The 24391-nt window shown below is 44.4% G+C and overlaps 1 protein-coding gene across 18 annotated transcripts in view; it reads right to left on the bottom strand.

Moving 5' to 3' along the window:
• The window catches only part of HLCS (holocarboxylase synthetase), a 247618-nt gene that overhangs the window by 13593 nt on the left and 209634 nt on the right, over positions 1 to 24391 (bottom strand). For 9 of the 18 annotated variants that reach the window (XR_013414913.1, XM_077995777.1, XM_077995774.1 and 6 more), the window contains 2 exons: positions 3188 to 3255; positions 641 to 834 (listed from right to left, as the gene is read on the bottom strand). Coding sequence is in view for 16 of the 18 variants with exons in the window: in XM_077995777.1 (XP_077851903.1) it covers positions 641 to 834; positions 3188 to 3255 (262 nt within the window). In the remaining 2 variants the exon portion in view is untranslated. The remainder of the gene's footprint in view (positions 1 to 640; positions 835 to 3187; positions 3256 to 24391) is intronic. The other 9 variants (XR_013414914.1, XM_077995782.1, XM_015132912.3 and 6 more) reach the window with 1 other exon arrangement.

Genomic DNA, 24391 nt, shown 5'->3' with positions numbered 1-24391 from the left:
AACAGAGTGAGACTCCGTCTCAAAATAAATAAATAAATAAATAAACAAACATGACCAGGTGCAGTGGCTCATGCCTATAATCCCAGAACTTTGGGAAGCTGAAGCAGGCAGATTGCTTGAGCTCAGGAGTTCAAGACCAGCCTGGGCCACATGGTGAAACCCCATCTCTATTAAAAATACAAAAAAATAGCCAGGCGTGGTGGTGTGCACCTATGGTCCCAGCTACTCGGGAGGTTGAGGTGTGAGGACTGCTTACGCCTGGGAGGTGGAGGTTGCAGTGAGCCGAGATAGTGCCACTGCACTCCAGCCTGGGTGACAGAGTGAGACCCTGTCTCAGTTAAAATAAATAAATAAACAACAACAAAACCCAAAATCTAAAGTGTTGCCCTCATCAGGCTGTTTGAGAAATCTGAAAAACTGGGTAGAAAGGGAGTTCTGGGAATTAATGCATTCGGGCAAGTCTGAAGCAGCACTAGCACCTGGTGGCACTCTTAAACTCTGAGGGCACTTTGTTGCCAGCTGTGCAAAGGGTAGGCTGAGGTTCTACAGCCACCAATTATGCAAGCACATGCTACAAACAAGAATAAGCCGGATTCTGCATGCATTACAGGGTCGTAGAGGGGGACTGAACTGTACCTACCTGATACTTGGGAATGGACCTCACCGCTTCCACGACAGCCACGGACATCAGATGCTGGACAAACGGGATCCTCTGTCCCAGCTGGGATCTCAGTGGGATGGAGATGAGCAGAGTAGAAAGAGCACATCCCACGGGGCTCAGCCACGCATTCCCTCCCCGTCCTGGAACACAGTGCGCAGTGGGAAACAGGCTACCTTGCCATGTGGACAGACACAGACACACGTCATGCCAGGGCCACACACTCAAATAAACCTGGACTTATTACACTTCTCATTGTATTACAATGCTTATTATATTCTGGGCTTAACTCAATGAAAGAATAGCTTGTTAAAATCTGAGCTCTGTTGCTGAAAAAGTTTCCAATAATCAGCATAATGTTCTGCTTCTGTGAGCATATCATTTGTGCCTTGATGACTCAGAGTCTTACAACGTCTGAACATGACTATCAGTTTAATTCCCACCATATGGTCATGAAGGCAAACACAGACACTGGGAAACTGAACTGATATATACTGATCCAGGAGAGGTCCTGGAAGCCACTGTTTAGAAGCAATTCCTATTGTGGTGATGGTTGCACTGCCCAGAAAATATGCTATTAAATAACAGCCACAGAGCTGTATACTTTATTTATTTATTTATATTATTATTTTGTAAGATGAAGTCTCACTATGTCGCCCAGGTTGAAGTGCAGTGCGTGTGATCTCAGCTCACTGCAACTTCTGCCTCCCGGGTTCAAGTGATTCTCCTGCATCAGCCTCCCAAATAACTGGGATTAAGGTGTCCGCCACCATCCCCAGGTAAGTTTTGTATTTTTAGTAGAGACAGGGTTTCATCATGTTGGCCAGGCTGGTCTTGAACTCCTGACTTCAAGTGATCTGCCTGCCTCGGCCTCCCAAAGTGTTGGGATTACAGGCATGAGCCACCATGCCCGGCTAGAACTATATATTTTAAATGGAGGAATTATATTTCAACAAAGCTGTTTATAAAGGGATTCCTGATATTAACTGAGGTGTTACTTTTCTTTCTTTCTTCCTTCCTTTTTTCTTTTTTTTTAAGAGACAGGGTCTTGCTCTGTTGCCTAGGCTGGAATGCAGTGGTGCAATTACAGTTCACTGGGCTCAAGTTGGGACTACAGGTGAGTACCACCGTGCCCAGCCAATTTTTGTATTTTTTGTATTTTTTTGTTTTTTTGTATTTTTGTATTTTTTTTTAAGAGATGGGTCTTGCTAAGTTGTCCCAGTTGGTCTTGAACTCCTGGACTCAAGTGATCTTCTGCCTTGGCCTCTCAAAATGCTAGGATTATAGCATGAGCCACCGTGCCTGGCCTACTTTTCTTAAAATTGAAGTTAGAAAAATAGAAGAATCCAAATGAGAGGTAGAGTTCATCAAAGTTCTTCTTGAATGTCTTTTCTTTTTTTTTTTTTTTTTTTTTTTTTTGAGACGGAGTCTCGCTCTGTCACCCAGGCTGGAGTGCAGTGGCCGGATCTCAGCTCACCGCAAGCTCCGCCTCCCGGGTTTACGCCATTCTCCTGCCTCAGCCTCCCGAGTAGCTGGGACTACAGGCGCCTGCCACCTCGCCCGGCTAAGTTTTTTGTATTTTTAGTAGAGACGGGGTTTCACTGTGTTAGCCAGGATGGTCTCGATCTCCTGACCTCGTGATCCGCCCATCTCGGCCTCCCAAAGTGCTGGGATTACAGGCTTGAGCCACCGCGCCCGGCCTTGAATGTCTTTTCTTAAAAAAAAAAAAAATCCACATATTGAGATCCATAGCTTTTGCCAAAAATATTTTTTTTCCATTTGAATTATGTTTGAAAGACATGTTCAGGAGAAAGAAGGGAGAACAGCAGATTTCTTATTTCTTTGGTTCTTATGAAAAAGTCATAAGAGCCTGTGAGAGTGAGAAGCACATCTGGGTGAGCCTGGCACTGGCTGGGACAGGGAGGGACCAAGCCCCGTGGAGCAGCCCCTGTATAGGGTCAGACCCCAGATGGGTCTGGGAGGATGTGGGCACTCGCCTCTGGGATCTGCAGGTGGTGGAGTCCTGGGCAGCGCTCTGCTTCTCTGTGGTCACTGTGTGAACGGGCACTGATGCAGAGCCCACCGTGTGCATGCAAGCCCAGGGCCGGCTGGGGTGGGAACTGGCATGCAAAAGGCCTCCCACGTGATGCTCGGTACAGCCACAGAAGGCTCCTTATGGGGAACCTTCAGGAAAATAAATGTCTCTGGAGCACAGTGAGGATTCCTAAATTGCAAAGCCCGGAATTCACATAGGTCACATTTGCCATCATAGGCAAATGTCCAGTGATTCATAAGCATGGTGATTAGAGAGAATGCTTTGGTTCTACTAAGGCTGAACTTTCTACTAAGGCTGAACCTACTAAGTGCTTCCCTCTTCCTCTTCCTCCATTCCAGGCGGTTATGAAAACAGAAACTACTAACTTGAGTCCCCCAGATATTCAGCACACACATTCAATGGGCTCCTGGGCCACAGGAGTTGCAGAGTTTAGGAAACAAAAGCAACAGCAATGATCACAAAAGATGACTGACCTTTGCCCTGGGTCTGCCGGGCTGCGATCGCTATTAAACCCATTTCCTGTGGTGTCTGAAACATCAACCTGCAAAGAGGGGGAAAGACTGGTCAGGCCAGACATGGACACGCACGCGGCACCAACGGCTCACACAGGAGGGACAGGGTTTGCATGCATCTGAGGGTGTGTGGCCACGGAAGAGCCAACTGTGGTTTCCACTGGCCTTCAGGAATGGGGAGCCAGAGGGATATCACCCTCCTTTCTAACCTCAGTTGTGAGAATGAAAAGAGATGAAGAAAGCACCTTTTAATATCAAAAAACAGCATGGGAGGGGGCGTGTGTACCTGCCTGAGCATTACTCCATTTATTTAAGACTCGGTTAGATTCTATTTCATCAGAATATCCTGCCAAGTTCTTTCTCCCCCCACCCCCAATGTGTGTACCTTCTTCAAGTGACAACTAGCAATTCCTGACATTTGTTCCTACTTAGGGTGCGTTTCTGTTCGAACACTAGAACACAATCTTAACAGAAGTTTCTGATTATTCAGAAAACCAATATGGTGGCAATAAAGCTGTTTAAAAGACATACTATCCCCTGAGAACTAATTATGATTTAACTATGGTAAATAAATCCACACCTTCTGAGGACGCAGGAGAACCCTGCATCGTTTTCGGCTTCAGTCCTGCTTTTAAAATGGTTTCATTGAAAAGAATACAAACTTTCCTTTGGAGGATAGGTAGAAAAGTGCATTACATCTCCACCAAATGAGTGGATATTAACTTTTTTCCAAAAATAGGAAAGAAAAAAAATCACATTAAAAAAACCCCACTCTGAGAATTTCCTGCAAGCCGCGCTCTCCCTATTGTAACCCCGTGGTAGGACAGTTTCTCTCTGCATGCCTGGGAATTGCTGATCAGGTGCTGCGCAGGTGCAGTTCGAGGTAGGATCCATCAACAGAACAAAGATCAGGTTTGGCCTCTTTGTCAGTGCAGATGAGAGGGCCTCTTTGATTGATTGATTGATTGATTTTTGGAAGGACAGGAGCGGACAGGACAGGGATGCAGAAAAGATGGCATTTCGTCATAACATAAAGTTTCTAATAGTAAGTCTCTAGGCTTCCACAGTGGCCCTGCTGAGGACAAAGGAGCTCTAAAGAAAGACCATGCTCTGAGAAGCTTATCATCCTCCCCTCCCAGCTACAGAAACTGGGTGGAACTTTACAAATGGCTGGAACTCGGCAAGAGAAGAAAAATACTTAAAAGCAGAGAGAAACAACAGCGTCCACTGTGCGCCGATGGCTCACGGAGCTCCGCCTGACGGCGTGTGCAGACCTCAGTTAGGACAGGAGGAGCCCAGAAGACCCTCCAAGTGTTTAAAAGACCTCAGGACACACAGGGCAGGGGCTCAGCTGGTGACACAGCTGTCTTCCCACACGGCTGCTGGAACAGGCACAGGACGCTCTCGGCGAGCAGGCCGGCCTCGCCGCCCATGTGCCAGGCCCACTCCATCTCACATGAAATACAGCTCAGAAGTATTTCTCTTGGACACGATGAATAACTCATTGAGATCGAGTGTGCTGTACGCCACTGGGTCCAAGAAGAAAGCGTCCTTTTCTTGTGTTGTACCAGCAGAAAATCTAAGAAGGAGTCTTTGTGCAGGGAGTTAACATTGTCTTTCAGGAACCTCTGCTTTCTAGAGGGTCCAGCAACCCTCCACCTGGCTTCCTAAGGCCCAGGGCTCTCGAGGTGATGAGGCAGGGGTCGAGGGGACGATTTAGCATGTTGCGAGCAGACTGCAAAGGCAATCTAGGATGTTCTGTAAATAAACATGTAGATGGTAGACAGTCATAGGCTATAGCCAGGGATAGCGATGGGAGGGGCAGGAAAATGGTTGGTTCAGAAACCAAACACAGACTTCTAGAACAAAGAGAAATGATTAAGGGAACATATGCACTAAACTGCTAGAGGTTTGGCAGCAGTTAACAGGGCATATTAATGAGAAGAGGGAGTCTGTGCTGAAGGCCAAGAGGAAATTCTGCAAGGAGGGAGACAACGGGGGAAGGAGCTAATGCTCAGTTTGAGACAACTGGAGGCCGCCAGATTTATTTGTGCTATCTGAGATAACTCTGGGGCCAAACCGCACGGCTCACAGTCAACAAAGCAGCATTTATAAACCCTGTCAATTCTGCATTTCTGAAAATGAAGCTGCTTGAGTTTGCTTTAGCAGAAAGGAGAAACCATAAATGCATTTCCATCCTTAGTGGATGATGTCCTTACAAAACGAAAAAGGAAAAACAAAAAGGAGGGGGGCTACATAATGATTACCTCCCTGCTTCTGTATATTTTCCTTCCTTGCTGGCAAAGGTTGTGGAGTAAAAGCTTTCTGTGAGTGGCAGCCGAGTGCATTCACTGTGGAACCAGGGCGGCACTCAAGAAAAGCGCTCTGTTTTGTCCTCTTGTGTTGAGTCTGAAACATCCGGAGCCCCCTAAGGGTCACTCTGCAAACGAGACAGTCTCCTGACCCCTTTGGTTACTAAGGACAGCCCAGTAGCCACGGAGGCTCTGCCAATGGAACTGTCCTGATTGTCACATGGTCCTTTAAGATTAAGCTTTAATGATTGAGAATAACCTAAAGACAGACCAGCATGAATTAGTGAAAAATCTGAATGAACGAAAATGTAAATAATGTAAATTCAGACCAAGTCCATGCACTTCGGGGATCTGAACCTAAGAAAATAGTCCACATTCACTACAGTGTTATAAAGGTAAAAATATGGAAATAACCTCACTGTTATTAGGCAAATGGTTAAATAAATTCTGATAAATTAAGTCAATGGAATAATTTGTAATCAAATTAGTATAGTTCTGAAGACTATATAGCAACATGGAAGAAAGGCTTGCACTGGTATGTCAAATTAAAAAGCAGCATACAAAACTATAGAGACTTTTTTTTTTTTTGAGATGCAGTCTCACTCTGTCGCCCAGGCTGGAGTGTAGTGGCATGAATCTCGGCTCACTGCAACCTCCATCTCCCAGGTTTAAGTGATTCTCCTGCCTCAGCCTCCTGAGTAGCTGGGATTACAGGCCTGCACCACCATGCCCGACTAATTTTTGTATTTTTAGTAGAGATGAGGTTTCATCATGTTGGCCAGGCTGGTCTTGAACTCCTGGCCTCAAGCGATCCTCCTGCCTCAGCCTCCCAAAAGTGCTGGGATTACAGGTGTAAGCCACTGTGCCTGGTCAAAAACTACATATACTTTTATTCCAAGTATGTAAAATTCAAAAAAGGGTGGGAAGGAGATTAGTCAAAATGTTAATGATGGTTATATTAAGATTTTTTTCTTTTATTTTAAAACTTTAATATGATTGGTAACCTATCTTTTTTTTTTTTTTTTTTTTTTTCTTTTGAGACAGGGTCTTATTCTGTTGTCTCAGCTAGAGTGCAGTAACTCACTGTAGCCTGGACCTCCAGGGCTCCAGGGATCCTCCCACCTCAACTTCCCGAATAGCTGGGACCACTATGGGTTCATACCACCACACCTGGCTAACTTTTGTATTTTTTGGTAGAGATGGAGTTTTGCCATGTTGCCCAGACTGGGTAATCTTTTGATTTAAAATTTATTTCGATTTTTTTTTTTTTTGGAAAAAAGCATATTTTTACATTTAAATATAATATTGTAATTGAGCCACCACGCCCGGCCATAATTTTTAAAAGCATACTTCAAAACATGATTGGACTCATGCTGTATAGGATTTTGCACCCTGATTAAATCACCTAAAAGTGTCTGGTGGTCATCTGCCCACATTACTGATGGCTATATGATGGGCGTTCATGCGGAACCGCTGTGGGGTTTTTTATTCTTCAACAATGGGCTGTTTGGATTATTTCTGATTTTTCACACTGCATCAATAATGCCGTGGTGAACAGTTGAGCCCCTGAATTATTTTGTGACCCTGTCTGAGTCCTCCTCAGGATTCAATTCTATAGAAGTACAGTCACTGGGTCAGGAAGTAAACCATTTTTAAGGGTATCACTGGGTCTGAACAGACTGGTTTTAAGGATTTCTGCTCACTTGTTAGTATCAGATAGAGACCATCCTGGCTAACATGGTGAAACCCCGTCTCTACTAAAAATACAAAAAAATTAGCTGGGCGTGGTGGCTCACATCTGTAATCCTAGCACTTTGGGAGGCCAAGGCGGGCGGATCACTTGAGGTCAGGAGTTCGAGACCAGCTGGCCAACATGGTGAGACCCCATCTCTACTAAAAATACAAAAAATTATCAGGGTATGGTGGCGGGTGCCTGTAATCCCAGCTATGTGGGAGACTGAGGCAGGAGAATCACTTGAACCCAGGGGACGGAGGCTGCAGTGAGCTGAGATTGCACCACCGCACTCCAGCCTGAGCAACACAGGGAGACTCCATCTCAAAAAACAAAACAAAAATTATTAGGAAATATACCAAAATATTAGCGGCAGTTATCTTGGGGAGTGGACATATTTGAAAAATATAGAAAAGTGTTAAGTAGCACATAAGTTATCTAGGTAAGTCCTGCTTCTCATTAAAAGTGTGTATTATTTTATGATTGCTCTCTTTTTAGAAAACACAGATATATTTTATAAAGTATTTTTCTGATAAAAATTTTTTATTTTGAAGATCTTACAGTGATATTGTAGATACATAATTATTGATATTCTTATTATATTGTTAAAAAGAAGGCTTAAAAACAGTATCATAGAATGATTCTCTTTATATAAGATATGTATTTATAGAAAAATACAGGAGCCAGGCTCAGTGGCTCATGCTTGTAATCCCAGCACTTTGGGAGGCTGAGGTGGGTGGACTACTTGAGTCCAGGAGTTCAAGATCAGCCTGGGCAACATGGCAAAAACCCATGTCTATCAAAAAATACAAAAATTTAGCCAGGCATGGTGGCACATGCCTGTAGTTTCAGCTACTTGGGAGGCTGAGGTGGGAGGATCAGTTGAGGGAGGGAGTTCAAGGCTGCAGTAAGCAAAGATCATGCCACTGCACTCCAGCCTGGGCAACAGAGCAAGATGCTGTTTCAAAAAAGAAAAAAGAAGAAGAAGAAGAAGAAAAATACCGGACACATATTAACAGTGGTTATCTCAAGAAGGTGGAAGAGGCTGGGCGTGGTGGCTCACACCTGTAATCCTATCATTTTGGGAGGCTGAGGCAGGCAGATCATGAGGTCAAGAGATCGAGACCATCCTGGCCAACATGGTGAAACCCTGTCTCTACTAAAAATACAGAAATTAGCTGGGCATGTTGGCACACACCTGTAGTCCCAGCTACTCAGGAGGCTGAGGCAGGAGAATGGCTTGAACCTGGGAGGCGAAGGTTGCAGTGAGCCAAGATCCCACCACTGCCTTCTAGCCAGGTGACAGAGCAAGACTCCGTCTCAAAAAAATAAATAAATAAAAAGAAGGTGGAAGTGTATAAGTAGAATTATATGATGATTTAAATGTCTCCTTTATGTTGTTCTATATAATCTCTGGGTGGTAAGATTTCAAGTGATTTTTATTTCTCTCTTATACTTTACTGAATTTTCCAATATTTTTGTAATTGTAGTGCATTCATTTTATAAATGCTATTTAAAAAAGATTGATTTAAGCCCAACCTGTAAGTGGATTAAGCTTGCAGCCGCCAGTTCACTAGTTGGTGGAACAACCTCCTTTCCAGCACCGACTGGCAAAGAAAGGCTGGCCACGTGCAGGCAGCTTTCCCAGGCTGCCATACCTGTCCCGTGCTCATTCTCTGCTGCACAGGCCAAGGCCACGGAGGGCTGGCACTCTGCCGCTGGGGGCAGCTGGCCTCTGGACGCCGGGCTGTACCTCACACTGGCCTCCGTTTCTAAAAGATGTTGTAAAGTCTTTCTCTGGAAAACACACCCCAGCCACCCCTAAGTCTGCGGCATCATGCCCTGCAGCAGTCTGGCATGGGTGGGTGTGAGGCGACCTTGAAGTCTCCCTCGGACCTGGGGGGCTTCCTCAGCTCACGGTCCTGGCCTGGCACCGGTCTGTGCTTCTCTTTGCTATCTTCTTTCCCCTGCAGTTTTCTCAGCTCTGACGCGGTTCTTAGCTTTCGGAGAGACAAACACTCTCATGCATGAAAAAGAAAGCCAACGGGGGGTGGGGAGGAAAAGGGAGAAGGGGGCCCCAGGCAGTCACACGTTGAAGGTTCATGAGTTATTTTTCATTTTTAAAAAGCTGACTGGAAGATGAATTCCCACTGTTCATAACCCTGCTGCCCTCTGCGTAGTTCAAAGGAGGCAGCGCCCAACTTCTTTTCAGAACCACTTCTAAAACGTGTTACATTGTGAAAACATGTACATTACATCTGAGTAGCACTTTCCAAAAAGTTAACAAGCTAAAATATCAAGATACTTCATTTTTGTTAAAGTCACACTTTAACAATATAATTTTTTTTAAGCTACTTTCTGGGCAGGAATGCACAATATCATTTTTTGAAAGAAAATGAACAGTGGTTTCTGCTAAAAACGCCTCCACCGTAAAATGGAGCGAGGCCCATGAGACGGCTGTGCAACGCACGGGGACACAGGGGTAGAAGAGGCCCGACTTCTGACAGGCGACTTCTGAACTGGCGGCAGGGTCCACAGCACAAAGCTGAGGTTGCTGCCCCAGGACACTGCAGGGTCCTAGCCAGGGACCCCGGGGATATTATTCCTGGCAGCTACAGAAAGGTTCCCAGGGAACTTTAGAAACATCACAGCAGAGTGGAGACTCGGACAGGGAATGGGACAGATCTGGACTCGAATCCCAGTGTTGATATAAACATGGAGTAAGGGAATCCATCTCTCTCAGTCTCTCCAGTCACCTATAAAATGGAACATGTTGTGCAGTGTCACTAAAAATGAAATATGACGGAATCCGCAACGTGGTCCCTGTCATGTCAATCCTAGAACTTCTTGCCGCCAGAAGACAAGCAGAGCTTCCCCTTACCTCCTCCTCTTGGGGATACGGAGGGAAGTCGGGAAGAGGGAGGGAAGGAATGGAATGGTGGGAACAAATGTGTGTTTTAGGACTCCTCAAAAATTCTATAGGTGACGCCTCTCCTCTCTGTACCCACCCGTCATCACTTCTACCTACACACACTAAGGTGATCTCTATCTAGGCTAAAAACCGTGTAAGTGACACTAGCAACGGGGGATGCAGAATCTTCACTTCCAATTCTAGGGTCTCTGAACCGACTCAGCAAAGCTACACATAGTTGGTTGCACAGGATCTTTGGCTGACTTTGCTTAGGCGACTGCTTAGAAACACTGTTGGTCAGAGGTGTGCTCAGGCAGGTAACAGAACAGTTTTATTGATATATTCTTCCATTCTATTCTGGATTTGACACTACGGCCTGATCTTTCCTCAACGCACCCCATTGGTAGGCTTTAGATCATATCCCCTTTCCGCTCTTGGTGTAGAACAGGATGAGTGTTTCAGTCGGAGGCAACACGGGAATCGGGAGTGTTCACCACGAGCTGAGCCATCACGATCCTCCCGCTGGAGCTCCCCAGAAGCAGTGACGCCTGTGGGTCAGGTCCTCTGTTAGAGACACCCGCTTCATTTCCACAGCTCCTGGCATACCTGCCCTTCTTAGGTTTTTGGCTAATCTTCCCCATGTCCAGCATAAGAGCGTCCATACTGCTGCTAAATAAATCACTTCATGGCTCCCAAGAAAGAGCCCAGTGGATTCAGCTTTCAGAACGAGGCTCCTTTCTGGTAAATCAAGCATGTACTGATATTGCTCTGTATTATCCAATCAAAGTGAATACAAGCCACTGTTTCTTACCCTGACACCTCACCATAAATACTGGACGTCTGAGCATCCACTGCCTTCTATCTTAAACTGGTGCTGTTACAGAATTTACAGATGAGCAAAGAAGCTTGCCTAGAGAGAAATATTCATGGTACCCGCAGCCACCTCTGTGCCTATACCTCAGTGGCAGCCCTGATGGTAGATCCCTGCCTCTAATGGCAAGCCTTCACTGCCCCACCCCACACCAGGACTCAGACTATCTGTCCCCACTCCTCCGCCAGGAGTCTCCAGATCCTCCACATGATCCTCTCAACTTCCCTTCCAGGCTGGTCAGAACTCATAAATATATGTGTCTTCTACAACTGGGTGTGGAGCGGCTCCTGGGGGAGAGTGTCCACAAGCCTTGACCATAAGTCACCTGCCCCCAAAGAGGGTCTGCTACTGGGAAGTGCTGCTATTTCAGAAGATGGACACCAACTCACGTGGACTACACAGCAAGCAGACATCTGCGAACAGTGTTTCTGCAAGCACCAGGTAGATGTTTCAACTGGTCACCCGGAATTCATGCTAATTTTGTGTGCTATGAGTGGCATTACAGGTGCGTGATCTCATCCAAGCCTTCCAAAGCTGAGAAGAAGTCCTTCCTCACAGACAAGAGGACACAGTCTCAGAAAGGCAAAACCACTTCTATGAAGCCACATAGCAATCTAACCAGAAATTCAAATCAAGTTCTGGTTGCCTGTAAGGTCTATAATACTTTTTTTCTTTTTAACCTTTTACTTTGAAATAATAGCAGACTTAAAGAAAAGTTACAAGAAGAGTACAAAGCATTCCTACATGCCCTTCACACAGCACTCAGATTTCCTAAAGGTTCCCTTTTTACCACGTTTTGTCCATCTGTCTATCCATCATTATTTTCTGAACCATTTGAGAGTGAGTTGCAGCCCTACTGTCTCTGTATCCCTATATACTCCTGTGTAGCTTCCTAAAACCCAGGGTTTATCTTACCTAATTATGGTACAATCTTGGAAATCAAGAGCATTGATACCACACTATTTTACTCTTTTCTTTTTCTTTTTTTTTCTTTTTGTGACGGAGTCTTGCTCTGTCACCCAGGCTACAGTGCAGTGGCGCAATCTTGGCTCACTGCAACCTCTGCCTCCCAGGTTCAAGTGATTTTCCTGCCTCAGTCTCCTGAGTAGCTGGGATTACAGGCGTGCACCACCATGCCCAGCTAATTTTTGTATTTTCAGTAGAGACGGGGTTTCACCATGTTGGTCAGGCTGGTCTCGAACTCCTGACCTCGTGATCTGTCCACCTCAGCCCCCCAAAGTGCTGGGATTACAGGCGTGAGCCACCACACCCAGCTGATATAACACTATTATCTAATCCAGAGGTCAGCAGAATTTTCTATAAAAGGTCAGAGCGTAAATACTGTAGGCTCTGCAGGTCGTATGCTTTGTGTGCTCAATTGCTCAAACCTGCCGTCCGAGAGCAAAGGCAGCCACGCCTGTGTTTCAACATTTATGGACATAAAAATTTGAATTTTACATAATGTTCGTGTATCACAATATATTCCTTTTAACTAATAGGTTTTTTGTTTTTGTTTTTGTTTTAGAGTAACTAGGTTTACGGAAAAACTGTGCAGAAAGAGTTCCCATATGTCCCCTTCCCTAACAGTTTCCTTATCATTCACATCTTGATGTGGTGTGGCCATTTGTTCCAATTTCTGAAGCAGTCTTGGTATGGGATCGTTAACTACAGCTCACTGCTTCCGTTAGGGTTCGTGCTTTGTGCTGTGCATTCTGTGGGTTTTGATAAACGCACCGCATCTTGTGGCCACCGTGTCAGCCTCACACAGAACAGTTTCCCTGCCCTAAAAATCCCCCTGTGCTTCGCTTATTCATCCCTCATCCCTTCCTCTCCCCGAACCCTTTGGCAACCACTGGTACTTCTACTATCTCTATAGTTTTGCCTTTCCCAAAGTGTCATGTAAATTTTATTCTTTAAAATTTTTTCTGACCCTTTAAAATGTAAAAAACATGCTTAGCTTTCATGTGGCATGAAAACTGGCAGCAGGCCAGATCTGGCCGAAGGGTCAAACTGTGCCAACCCCAGATCTCATCTATAGAGTGTATTCAAATTGTATCCATTGTCCTAGTAATACTGCTTTTTTTTCTGGTCTAAAATCAAATCCAGGATCATCTGATGCTTTCAGCTGTCACGGCTCCTTAGTCTCCTTTTATGTGGTTCAGTTTCTTAGCCTTCTTTTTATTTTTCATGATCCAGACATTTTTGGAAGAGCAGGGGCAGTTATTTTGTCCTATGTTCCTCGATTTAGATAATCTGATATCCCCGTTCTAAGACTCAGGCGTGCATTTCTAGCAGGAATACACGGAAGCGATGTTGTGACCTCAGGGCCTGATCGGGAGGCAGGCAGTGCTGTCTCCTAACATCGGGGATGTGAACTTTGACCCACAGGGTTATGTGGTTTGTGCTGGGTTTTCCCACTAAAATCCTTTGTAATTAATATGCACTTATGGGGAGATAAATCTGTTTCTCATGAAATTTAATCTACTAGTTTTAGTATCCATGAATGATTCTTGCTTGAATCAATTATTATTATTTTTTGAGACAGAGTCTCACTCTGTCACCCAGGCTGGAATGCAGTGGTGCAGCCTCCACCCACTGCAACCTCTGCCTCCTGGGTTTGGGCGATTCTCCTGCCACAGCCTCCTGAGTAGCTGGGATTACAGATGTGTGCCACCACACCCAGTGAATTTTTTATTTTAGTAGAGACAGGGTTTCTCTCTGTTGGTCAGGCTTGTCTCGAACTCTTGACCTCAGGCGATCCACCTGCCTTGGCCTCCCAAAGTGCTGAGATTACAGGTGTGAGCTACCGTGCCTGGCCTTGAATCAATTATTTACTTGATGGCTGCCAAATAGACTTTTCTGAGCCATCATTTCTTCCATATTCACTTGTTGGGTTCTACTGTAAGGAGTAACTTTTTCTTCTCCCCTCCACTTATTATTTATATTTTAATTAATTTATATCAGAGTAGACCTATGGATTCTTATTTTATTCAACAGATTGTATGCCTTCCTATCATTATTTATTTTAATACTCAAATTGCCACACATCTGGCAAGTGAATGCTCCTTCAGTCTGGCTCCTGGGTCCTACTGGTGTGTCCCAGTCATCTTTCAGCATAAGAGGTCTCTACTTTCAGGCACAAGAGGTTCTAGGCTCATCTTGAACTTTCTCAGCCCCTGCCCTGGAATCAGCTATTTCTCCAAGGAGCTCTGGTTCCTTTTGGTGAAAAATGGTATTTAAAACAAAACTGGGGCTAAGAAAGAGACAGAAAATGTGTGTATGTGTGTCTAGGGTGTATATATGCATTATAATTGTCCCTTGGTATTCATGGAGGATTTGTTCCAGACTGCCTCCCAAGTCCCACAATGAGCTCTGTGGAACCTGAGCACACAAAAAATTGGCCCTCCATATACATGGGTTTCACATCCCATGAATAATCTGCTTTGGTTGAAAAAATTCCATGTATAGAAGATCCTTGCAGTTCATACCCCTGAGAAATCAAGGGTCAACTGTATTTCCTTCCGTCCGTCCGTCCCTCCCTCCCTCCTTCCTTCCTTCCTTCCTTCCTTTCTTCCTCTAGATTCTCATCTTCTTTCTCTATGTAATCTATCCATCCATCCATCCATCCATCCATCCACCCACCCATCCAGTTTGAAAACCATGAGTTCATCATAAACTCCAATCCAATCCAACACCACAAGGTCCATTCTAGCCCCTCCGCTTTTTCTATATTCATAAATTCCTTCTCCAATAGTGAGAAATCTGGCTCGCATTATCTACACTATTTATTCATTTGCTCAACACCGTAATACACAGGGGAAGTGGTCTCGGCAGTGCTGACCCGTATCACTGTGAAATCACACTTACTAACTAGAGTTCAACATTTGTTTACAGTTCTTTTTGCCCTTAGCCTGAGGGTATAGATTCAAATATTGTATTGAACATTTCCTTGGATTTGTTCTTTTTTTTCCCCCTTCACGTTAGTGTGGTTATTTGTCTGAAATCAGGTTAGGTTTCACTGTACTTCTAGGTTACATTTTACCCCCACACCCAAACCCCACCAATCCTTCTTTCTTTTTCCATTGTTTAACCTGGTTCAGAGTCAGAAGTGCACACAGACAAGTATACTCTGAGAAGTGTCACGCTCCCCTACCCATCCCTTCTAGCTAGGTCTGCCACTCCATCTCCTTTCTGTAAAGTGCAATCAAAATCTCATTCATTTCTGGTTTATTCTTCTTGTGTTCCTTTTTGTATAAATGAATGGATACATGCCTACTTTCTTATTTCCTTGTCTGTCTTACAGAAAGTGACCATGTTGTAGATACTCTTTTGCCTCCTCCACTCCCCTAACCCCTCCCCCCCGCACTTAATATACCCGGGGAGCACTCTGTAAGTTCACAGAGCTTTTCCTCATTTTTTCTTTCTCTCTCTCTCTCTCTCTTTTTTTTTTTTTTTTTTGTTGAGACGGAGTCTCACTCCGTTGCCGAGGCTGGAATGCAGTGGCGCAATCTTGGCTCGGTGCAAGCTCTGCCTCCCGGGTTAACGCCATTCTCCTGCCTCAAGCTGCTGGAATAGCTGGGACTACAGGCGCCCACCACCACGCCCGGCTTATTTTTTTGTATTTTTAGTAGAGATGGGGTTTCACGGTGTTAGCCAGGATGGTCTCGATCTCCTGACCTTGTGATCCACCTGCCTCAGCCTCCCAAAGTGCTGGGATTACAGGCATGAGCCACCGCGCCTGGCTCCTCATTTTTTCTTAAAGCTGAGCAGACTCCATTCTGTGGATGTAGCACAGCCTCTTCAGCCACTCTCTTACGTATAGGCATTTAGGTAGTTCCTAAAAGGACAGTATAATGAACACTCTTATTTGCACAGATTTTTATATTGCTGAAGGTATATCTTCAGGGTAAACTGCTGGAAATAGGATGCTGAGCCAGAAGGTAAACACACTAGTAGCTTTATCAGATTCTGCCAGAACCCCCACTACTGCACACAGCCACGCAGAGATACCGGTTTCCCTACAGCCTCACCAATGGACAGTGGTGTGTGTCTGTGCATGTGTCTACACACAGTCAATTACCAGTTAATGTCTTTTGAGTTAACTCAAAAGTTAAGAGTTTCTTATATATTAGGGCAGGGTCCTCAGCTCTGCCCCACCCCTCCCACCCTCCAGAGGCTGCACAGCAGGAGGTGAGAAGAGGGCAGGCAGGTGGGCAAGCAAGCTAGCAAAGCTTCATCTGTATTTACAGTCACTCCCTACAGCTCACGTTACCACCTGAGCTCCGCTTCCTGTCAGATCAGCGGCAGCATTAGATTCTCATAGGAGCGTGAACCCTATTGTGAACTGTGCGTGCAAGGGATCTAGGTTGCGTGCTCCTTATGAGAATCTAAGGCCTGATGATCTGAGGTGGAGCTGAGACGGTGTTGCTAGCACTGGGGAGTGGCTGCAAATACAGATTAACATTAGCAGAGACGTTTGACTGCAGAGACCATAATAAATCAACTGCTTGCAGACTCGTATCAAAACCCTCCCTCTCAGTGAGTGGCAAGAGACAATTAAGCTGCAGGCTTCACAGTGGCAAATGAGTTGATCCACTTCAATTGTACAGCTGCATCCAGTGGCCTTAAAAGTATGTCTGAGACAACTACACATCTCCATATGTTCTGGATTAAAGTCAAGGTGGAGTATCCCGAGATTGCCACAAAAGCACTGCGAAGCCTGCTTCTACTTCCAACATCCTATCTTTGTGAAGCAGGGTTTTCTGCAGTGACAGCAACCAAAGGGTGACTACATAGTAGACCAGACTTAAGCAACATACTTTGGGTGTCTCTGTCTCCATTACCCCCAGATGGAATCATCTAGTTACAGGAAAACAAGCTCGGGAATCCCACTGATTCTACATTATTGTGCATTGTATAATTATGTCATTATATATTATAATGTAACAATAATAAAAATAATAGAAATAAAGGGTACAAGAAATGTAATGCACTGGAATCATCCCAAAACCATCCCACTGCACCTCATCCACGGAAAAATTGTCTTCCATGAAACTGGCTCCCATTGCCAAAAAGGTTGGCAACCACTGTATTAGAGAATACTAGTGATATCTGTTGCAAATATTACCACCCAGTTTGTCACTTTTCTTTTGCTTATCATGTTTTTTTGCCATCCAAAAGTTGGTTTTTGTGGGGTTTTTTTTTTTTGAGACAGGGTCTCCCTCTGTTGCCTGGACTGGAGTACAGTGGTGTGATCACAGCTTACTGCAGCCTCAACCTCCTGAACTCAAGTGATCCTCCCACCTTGGCCACCTGAGTTGCTGGGACCACAGACATGCACCACTACATCTGGCTTTTTTTTTTTTTTTTGTAGAGACAGGTTTTTACCATGTTGCTCAGACTGGCCTTGAACTCCTAGGCTCAAGTGATCCACCTGCCTCAGCCTCACAAAGTGCTAGGATTATAGGTGTAAGCCACCACACCTGACCCAAAAGTTATTTATTTTTACATTTTTATGGAGCCAAATATATCAATTTTTTTTATTGCCTCTTGTTTTTTGTGTCGTGTTTAGAGAACCTTTCCCTATGCCCGGGTTTTACAAGAATTCATCCACTTACTTCCAGTACTTAAAGGAGTTCATTTTTATTTATTTATTTATTTATTTATTTATTTATTTATTTATTTTTGTTGAGACGGAATCTTGCTCTGTTGCTCAGGCTGCAGTGCAGTGGCACAATCTCGGCTCACTGCAAGCTCCACCTCCCGGGTTCACGCCATTCTCCTGCCTCTCCTCCCTCAGTCCCGAGCTGGGACTACAGGTGCCCGCCACCATGTCCGGCTAATTTTTTGTATTTTTAGTAGAGATGGGGTTTCACTGTGTTAGCCAGTATGGTCTCGATCTCCTGACCTCATAATCCACCCGCCTCAGCCTCCCAAAGTGCTGGGATTACAGGGGTCAACCACTGCGCCCGGCAAGATTTCATTTTTAAAACTCAGATTCCTGATCCATTTGGAGTTCATTCTTGTGTCTGATGAAAGGTATGGGTCTGATTTTATCTTTTTGTCCAAAAGTCTGTCAGATTGTTCCAGGACCATTTGTTAAAAAGTCTACCCTTTAGTCACGGTGTAGTGGCTCACGCCTGTAATCCCAGCACTTTGCGAGGCCGAGGCAGGTGGATCGCTTGAGGTCAGGAGCTCGAGACCAGCCTGGTCAACATGGCGAAACACTGTTTCTACCCAAAATACAAAAATTAGCCGGACATGGTGATGTGGGTCTGTAATCCCAGCTGCTTGAGAGAATGAGGCATGAGAATCGCTGGAACCTGGGAGGCAGAGGTTGTAGTGGGATGAGATCACACCACTGCACTCCAGCCTGGGCAACAGAGTAAGACTCTGTCCCAAAAAAAAAAAAAAAAAAAGTCTACCATTTGCCCTAGGGATTGGAAACCCTACCTTTATTATATTCTAAATCTCCAAATGTAGTTGGGGTTATTTCTGGACTTTCTGTTCCTTTCTGCTGGTCCCTCCATTTATTCATGTGCCAATGTCGCACAGTTTCATAGTCTTTATAGCATGTTTTAAAATCTAGCCAGGCTATTATCCCCAGTGGCTTTCCTTTTTCATTGTTTTCCTGGCTATTCTCGCATATTTGCTTTTCTAGATGATCTTTAGCATCTACTTATCTAGCTCCATTGAAAAAGGCCTTGATGGGGTTAGGCGCGGTGGCTCACTCCTATAATCCCAGCACTTTGGGAGGCCGAGGCAGGCGGATCACCTGAGGTCGGGAGTTTGAGACCAGCCTGGCCACCATGGAGAAACCCCGTCTCTACTAAAAATATAAAATTAGCTGGGCGTGGTGGTGTGTGCCTATAATCCCAGCTACTTGGGAGGCTGCCTGGGCAACAGGAGCGAAACTCTGCCTAAAAGAAAAAAAAAAGCCTTGATGGTATTTTTAGTCTAAGCGCATTAAATGTATAAATTAACTTGGGGAGAACTGACCACCTTTGTGATTTTGAGTTGTCCTATCTATGAGCAAAGGATGACTTACATTTGTTCAAACATACTTTTGTGTCTTTCAGATTGTTTTAAAGTGATCTCATTTGGATTGTGCATATTTCTTAAGTGCTATCTTATGTATTTTCTCTTATTTGTTGCTATTATGAATATATCCCATAATTTCCTTTAACTGGTTATCGCTTGTTGTTTATAAAAACTATGGATTTCTGTATAATAATTTTATACCCTGCTCTATTACTGAATTCTCTTATTTTTTGAGTTAGAGAGTCACTGATTCTCTAAGGTTTCTCATTTCATCTGCAAACAGATAGTTTTACTTCTTTTTCAATGATACCTTTAACTGACTTCTCTTGTCTGTTTGGATTGGCTAATACCTTTAGTACAATGCCAAAAAGAAGTGGAGACAGTGGGCATCCTTGCCATGTTTCTGTTCTTAGTGTTTCCCTGCTATATAAGATGCTATCTAGGACTCACAGACACTTACAAGTCAGTAAATTATCCATTAAGTCCTATTTTTGGAATTTTTAAAAATCAGGACAGGGTGGTGAATTTTAGAAAGTGTTTTCTCAGTATCTATGGAGATAATCATAATTTTTCTTCTTTGATCTATTAATATATTAATGATTAATAGATGTATTAATTTTTTTAATATTAAACCAACCTTGCATTCTTAGAAAAAAAAATCACATTTGGTCATGGCGTATTATTGCCTTAATGTTAGATTCTGTTAGTTAATATTTATTTAGAATTTCTGCATTGATGCTCATTAGTGATACTGACCTATAATTTTTATACTGTCTTTAACAGATTTAATATCAATATTAATTACTTCATTAAAATGAATTTGAAAATTTTCCTTCTTTTTGATGAGCCCATCCTTTTTCCACTGAAGTACTCCTTCTGAGGAAGACTAAAAAGAAATTTCTGCCAGTGATCCTGCAGGAAAATTCCAAAAGAAACCTTTTTGATTTCTTCCTGAAACAGCTTTCAGAACTCCTGTTCTCAATCAAATATCTTTGCACCTACAGCTCTGTGTGAGTTACTTGCAGCACATGGGTAGTAAGACAATGAGTTTACATTAATGTGGACTACATTTAAGAATCTACATATAAGAACCTTAACTGAGGCTTTACCTTAATACTCCAGACAAACAGGCTGGAGACCTGACCTCCTCAAGAGGTCTGGACCAGTTCTGGTAGAGATCAGCGCAGAATGACCAGGCCTCTGAACATTCCACAAAACGTGTTCCATGGAGAGGGCGTGGACGAGAATAGGGAGCACTACCTAGGTAGGAAAACACTTTTAAGACTCTCCTCAACCATTTCCATTAAAATTTCAGAAACAGGCCAGTTGCAATGGCTCATGCCTGTAATCCCAGCACTTTAGGAGGCCAAGGCAGGTGGATCACCTGAGGTCAGAAGTTTGAGACTATCATGACCAACATGGTGAAACCTCATCTCTACTAAAAATACAAAAATTAGCTCAGCATAGTGGCAGGCAACTGTAGTCCCAGATACTCTCGAGGCTGAGGCACAAGAATCACTTGAACTTGGGAGGCAGAGACTGCCGAGATCATACCACTGCACTCCAGCCTGGGTGACAGAGTGAGACACTGTCTCCAAAAAAAAAAAAAAAAAATCAAAACCAAAACCAAAACAAAGAAAACCTCCAGAAACAGATGAGAACATATTTAGATGTTTTGTATTGCATTAATGCTTTTTGCTCAATTTTAACAAATGCCTCAGTCTTTGCTAGGAGCTACCCACCTCAACAAGCATGGGTTCCTGGCCATATCATCAAGGTCACAGAGGCAAAGCTGCCTCCAGAGCTAGACTCTCAAACAACGCTGCACATCAGAATTGCCTGCAGTTTTAAAACACAAAGCAAAAACAAACTGATACTAAGACCCCAGATACCCTCTGAATCCCAACCTCCAGAGCCAGAGCTTGGGTGTGTCCCAGATGGCTAGAATGCAGCTGGTCCAAAGACTGGGGTTCTAAAACCACGGCTCCCAAAGCGATTTTTCAATGACATTTTTAAAACTACATTTCTTTTAAAAATTTTCCAGAGCTACAACATCAAAGAGGCAGTAATTCTTTTCTGGTTCCTTCAATGATTGAAATGAAGCATCGCATTATTTTGATATGTACTAGGACGGCACAACAATAGTCCCACAGATGGAGAGATTTCATTTTCTAGAGCCAGAGGGGGGTCGGCAGTCGAGGAAAACAAAAAAGGGGAAAGGAACAAAGAATTGGCATTCGGACATAAAGTGTGCACCAGAAAGTACCATTACATGCAAGACAGTCACTTAGTGTGTCTGAGTTCCTGTTGGTGTTCTGTCTCCCTACAGTGGCTTCATTCATGATCACCAGATGTCAGGTCTGCCAGATGTCGTTTTTAGCCCCATAAAGCATAGCAAGGGCTGGTGTCTCATGCACACACACACGTGTGCGTGCACGTGCACACACACATGCACGTGCACATGCACATACACACTCACACGCACACATACACACTCTCACACACACTTGACTGCCACCTCAATATGGCAGGCTTCCAACAGTGAGCACAACAGCCAACATGGCACCATCATTCCACTCACTGTAAGATTTCTCCAAGGTCTTGTAAATGGATGAATGAATGGGCCATGGGGAAGGGGTATCTTCAGCTGTAGATCTCAAGATTCAACACTGCATGCAAGGCAATGGTTCCTTTGACTGAACACCCATCCACATGCTGGGCCCTTGGTATGAGCCATGTTCTCATTTAAATGTCCCAGTGACTCTCAAGGGAGAGTCTCAAGACATCATCATTGCCAAGCAGTCTCATTTTACTGCTGACGAGTGGAAGCTACACTGGAGAAGTGGCCTGGTGAGATCACAGAACAGTCAACCAGGTTTGCCTGGCTCAGAGGCCCATCTTCTGACTCACTAGGAAATAATCTTTTGCTCTTATCAAAACAGAATCTCAAGGTAGAAATACCACCATTTTTTTTTTTTTTTTTTAACTGAGACAGAGTCTTGCTCTTTGCCCAGCCTGGAGTGCCGTGGCACTATCTCTGCTCACTGCAGCCTCTGCCTCCCAGGTTCAAGCAATTCTCATGCCTCAGCCACCTAAGTAGCTGGGACTACAGGCATGCGCCATCACGCATGGCTAATTTTTGTATTTTTAGTAGAGATGGGGTTTTGCCATGTTGGCCAGGCTGGTCTTGAACTCTTGACCTCAGATGATCCGCCCATCTCGGCTTCATCTGTGTTGAGATTACAGGCGTGAGTCACCACACCCAGCCAGCTAGCCTCTTAACATGCATTTGTATAAGTTTAACACTGCTGGAGGCTATAAGGCTTTCTAGAAAGATCTGGAAACTGACTGCCAAATAATAACATCAAAATGGGGGTTCTTGTTTTATCTTCTTTTTCTGAGAACTGAAACAGAGTCATCTTACATTTTCTGAAAGTGAACACCACCAGCTTCGCAGCCAAGTTCATCAGTTCTGTGCTATGTGTCTGAATAGGTATTTTCCCAGCTCTGTACATTTTCTGCTTCAAATACTTCATTTTCCCTTATGAAATTTACATAAATTATAATACTAATAAGTTTCTTTACCTACAGAGTGAAGGGGTGTCTGAAACACCTGGGCAAACAAAGGAACGTGAAGGTAACGAATTCCTTCCTCCAGAGGGGCGGCTCCACCCGGCCACTTGGGCCCTTGCTTTCCACCCCAGGTACTGTCACCTTCGGGGTAGTGACGAGGAAGAATGCCCTGCCCTGCCAGCTGGCCTGGAAACCAGTGTGCCTTTCACCACCCTGACGCCCTGCGTGTCACCTTCCTCTTTCCCTCGCGCAGCTCCTACCTCTCTTCAGAGCCTTCCCTGCACTCCACCCTGCCAGAGATCAACCAACACGTCAGAGCTCGTTTGTCTGGGATGCTTAGCACCAGCTTAGCTCTTCAGTCAGCGGGATAAGGGGCCTCTTTCTTTCAGGCAGGGCTTTGCTCCACGACACGCTGGGTTTATGGCCTCCGTGAACGAAACCTGGTTCGGAATCCAATTCTTTAACAGATGTTCGTTCAAATGGTTATTTTCCATCCCTTGTCCGCAATTCCATTTTCTACCCATCTCTCCCAGCTCTCTGCCTGTGGGGGCTGATGCCCTGAGATCTGGGTGGTTCGTGCTTCTGGGTGGATTCTGTGCTGGCAAGACATTTTATGTCCTTTTCCCTTACTGAAGCCTTGTACTGTGTGAGTTGAGTTTGATCCTTTATTCTCAAGGTTTCCCAGGTATACTACAATATCATCCACAGATAGAGTTTTACTTCTTTTCCGATTCTTATGTCTCCAACTGGCTTCTGTGTCCACTTGGATTGGGTAATACCTCCAGGACGATGCTAAGTATTACAGAAGTGGAAGCAGTGGGTGTATCTTGGCCTTGTTTCTCCTGGCCTCTGTGGAAATGCTCTTAGGTTTCCCCAAGAAGCAGGATGCTAGCTTTAGGACTCTGGATCTCACCCACTCCCTCCCACCTTTGAGTCTTTGGAAAATACTATTTCCTCCCTTGCTCTTTCAGGCCCCGGTGGCAGAACTCCCCTCTCTGGGGACACCTCCATCGTGTGTTTTCCCTTCCACAGGATTCTGAGTTGGATCCTGTGTTTGTCTGTGGCCCTGACGGCTGCAGGCACCGACCACAGGCTCAGCATGGTGGGATGGACAGTATCCTCAACTCTGTTTCAACAGCGACACTTCTGCTAGGAGAGGAGAATGGGCCCAGATGAAAAGCTGCCTTTCTCCGGGGTTTCCTGAACCTCCTGGTCTCTTTACCTTCATCCTGCCTCTTCCTACTCCGTGAAAAAGAAAATGCTTCCCATTTGTTAATTGTTGAGTGTATGCTGCTGTTTTATTTTGCTTGACATCTTATAATCAATCTTCTGTATATGTTTATATATGCTTTTCTATTTAAGCTTTTTTTTTTTTTTTTTTTTAAATCTAAAAAACACAGTACCATACCGCCAAAGGTGTCAGGAAACACGCTCAAATAAGGAAGGGCTCCAAAGACTGCTTTGCCAACAAAATGCCAGTAAAATCTGAAACCCGGGTTCAGACACACTGGGAACGTTCCAAAATTTAAAACTTAAAGAACTTCTTTATTCCAGTAAATCAGCTTCCCTGTGAATACCATCAAAATCCTGGGCTTTAATGAGTAAGGGAATATCAGAGGAAGGGGTGGAGAAGGAAAGGATTTGGACGAGCACAAAATTTAATTTAAAAACTATTATGAGAAGTTTAATTTCCCCTCCCCCAACCAAACACATAAATCTTTTTCAT

The sequence above is a fragment of the Macaca mulatta genome, chromosome 3 (assembly GCF_049350105.2).
Source record: "Macaca mulatta isolate MMU2019108-1 chromosome 3, T2T-MMU8v2.0, whole genome shotgun sequence".
Taxonomy (NCBI): Eukaryota; Metazoa; Chordata; class Mammalia; order Primates; family Cercopithecidae; genus Macaca; species Macaca mulatta.
This window is presented reverse-complemented; position numbering and strand designations above follow the sequence as displayed.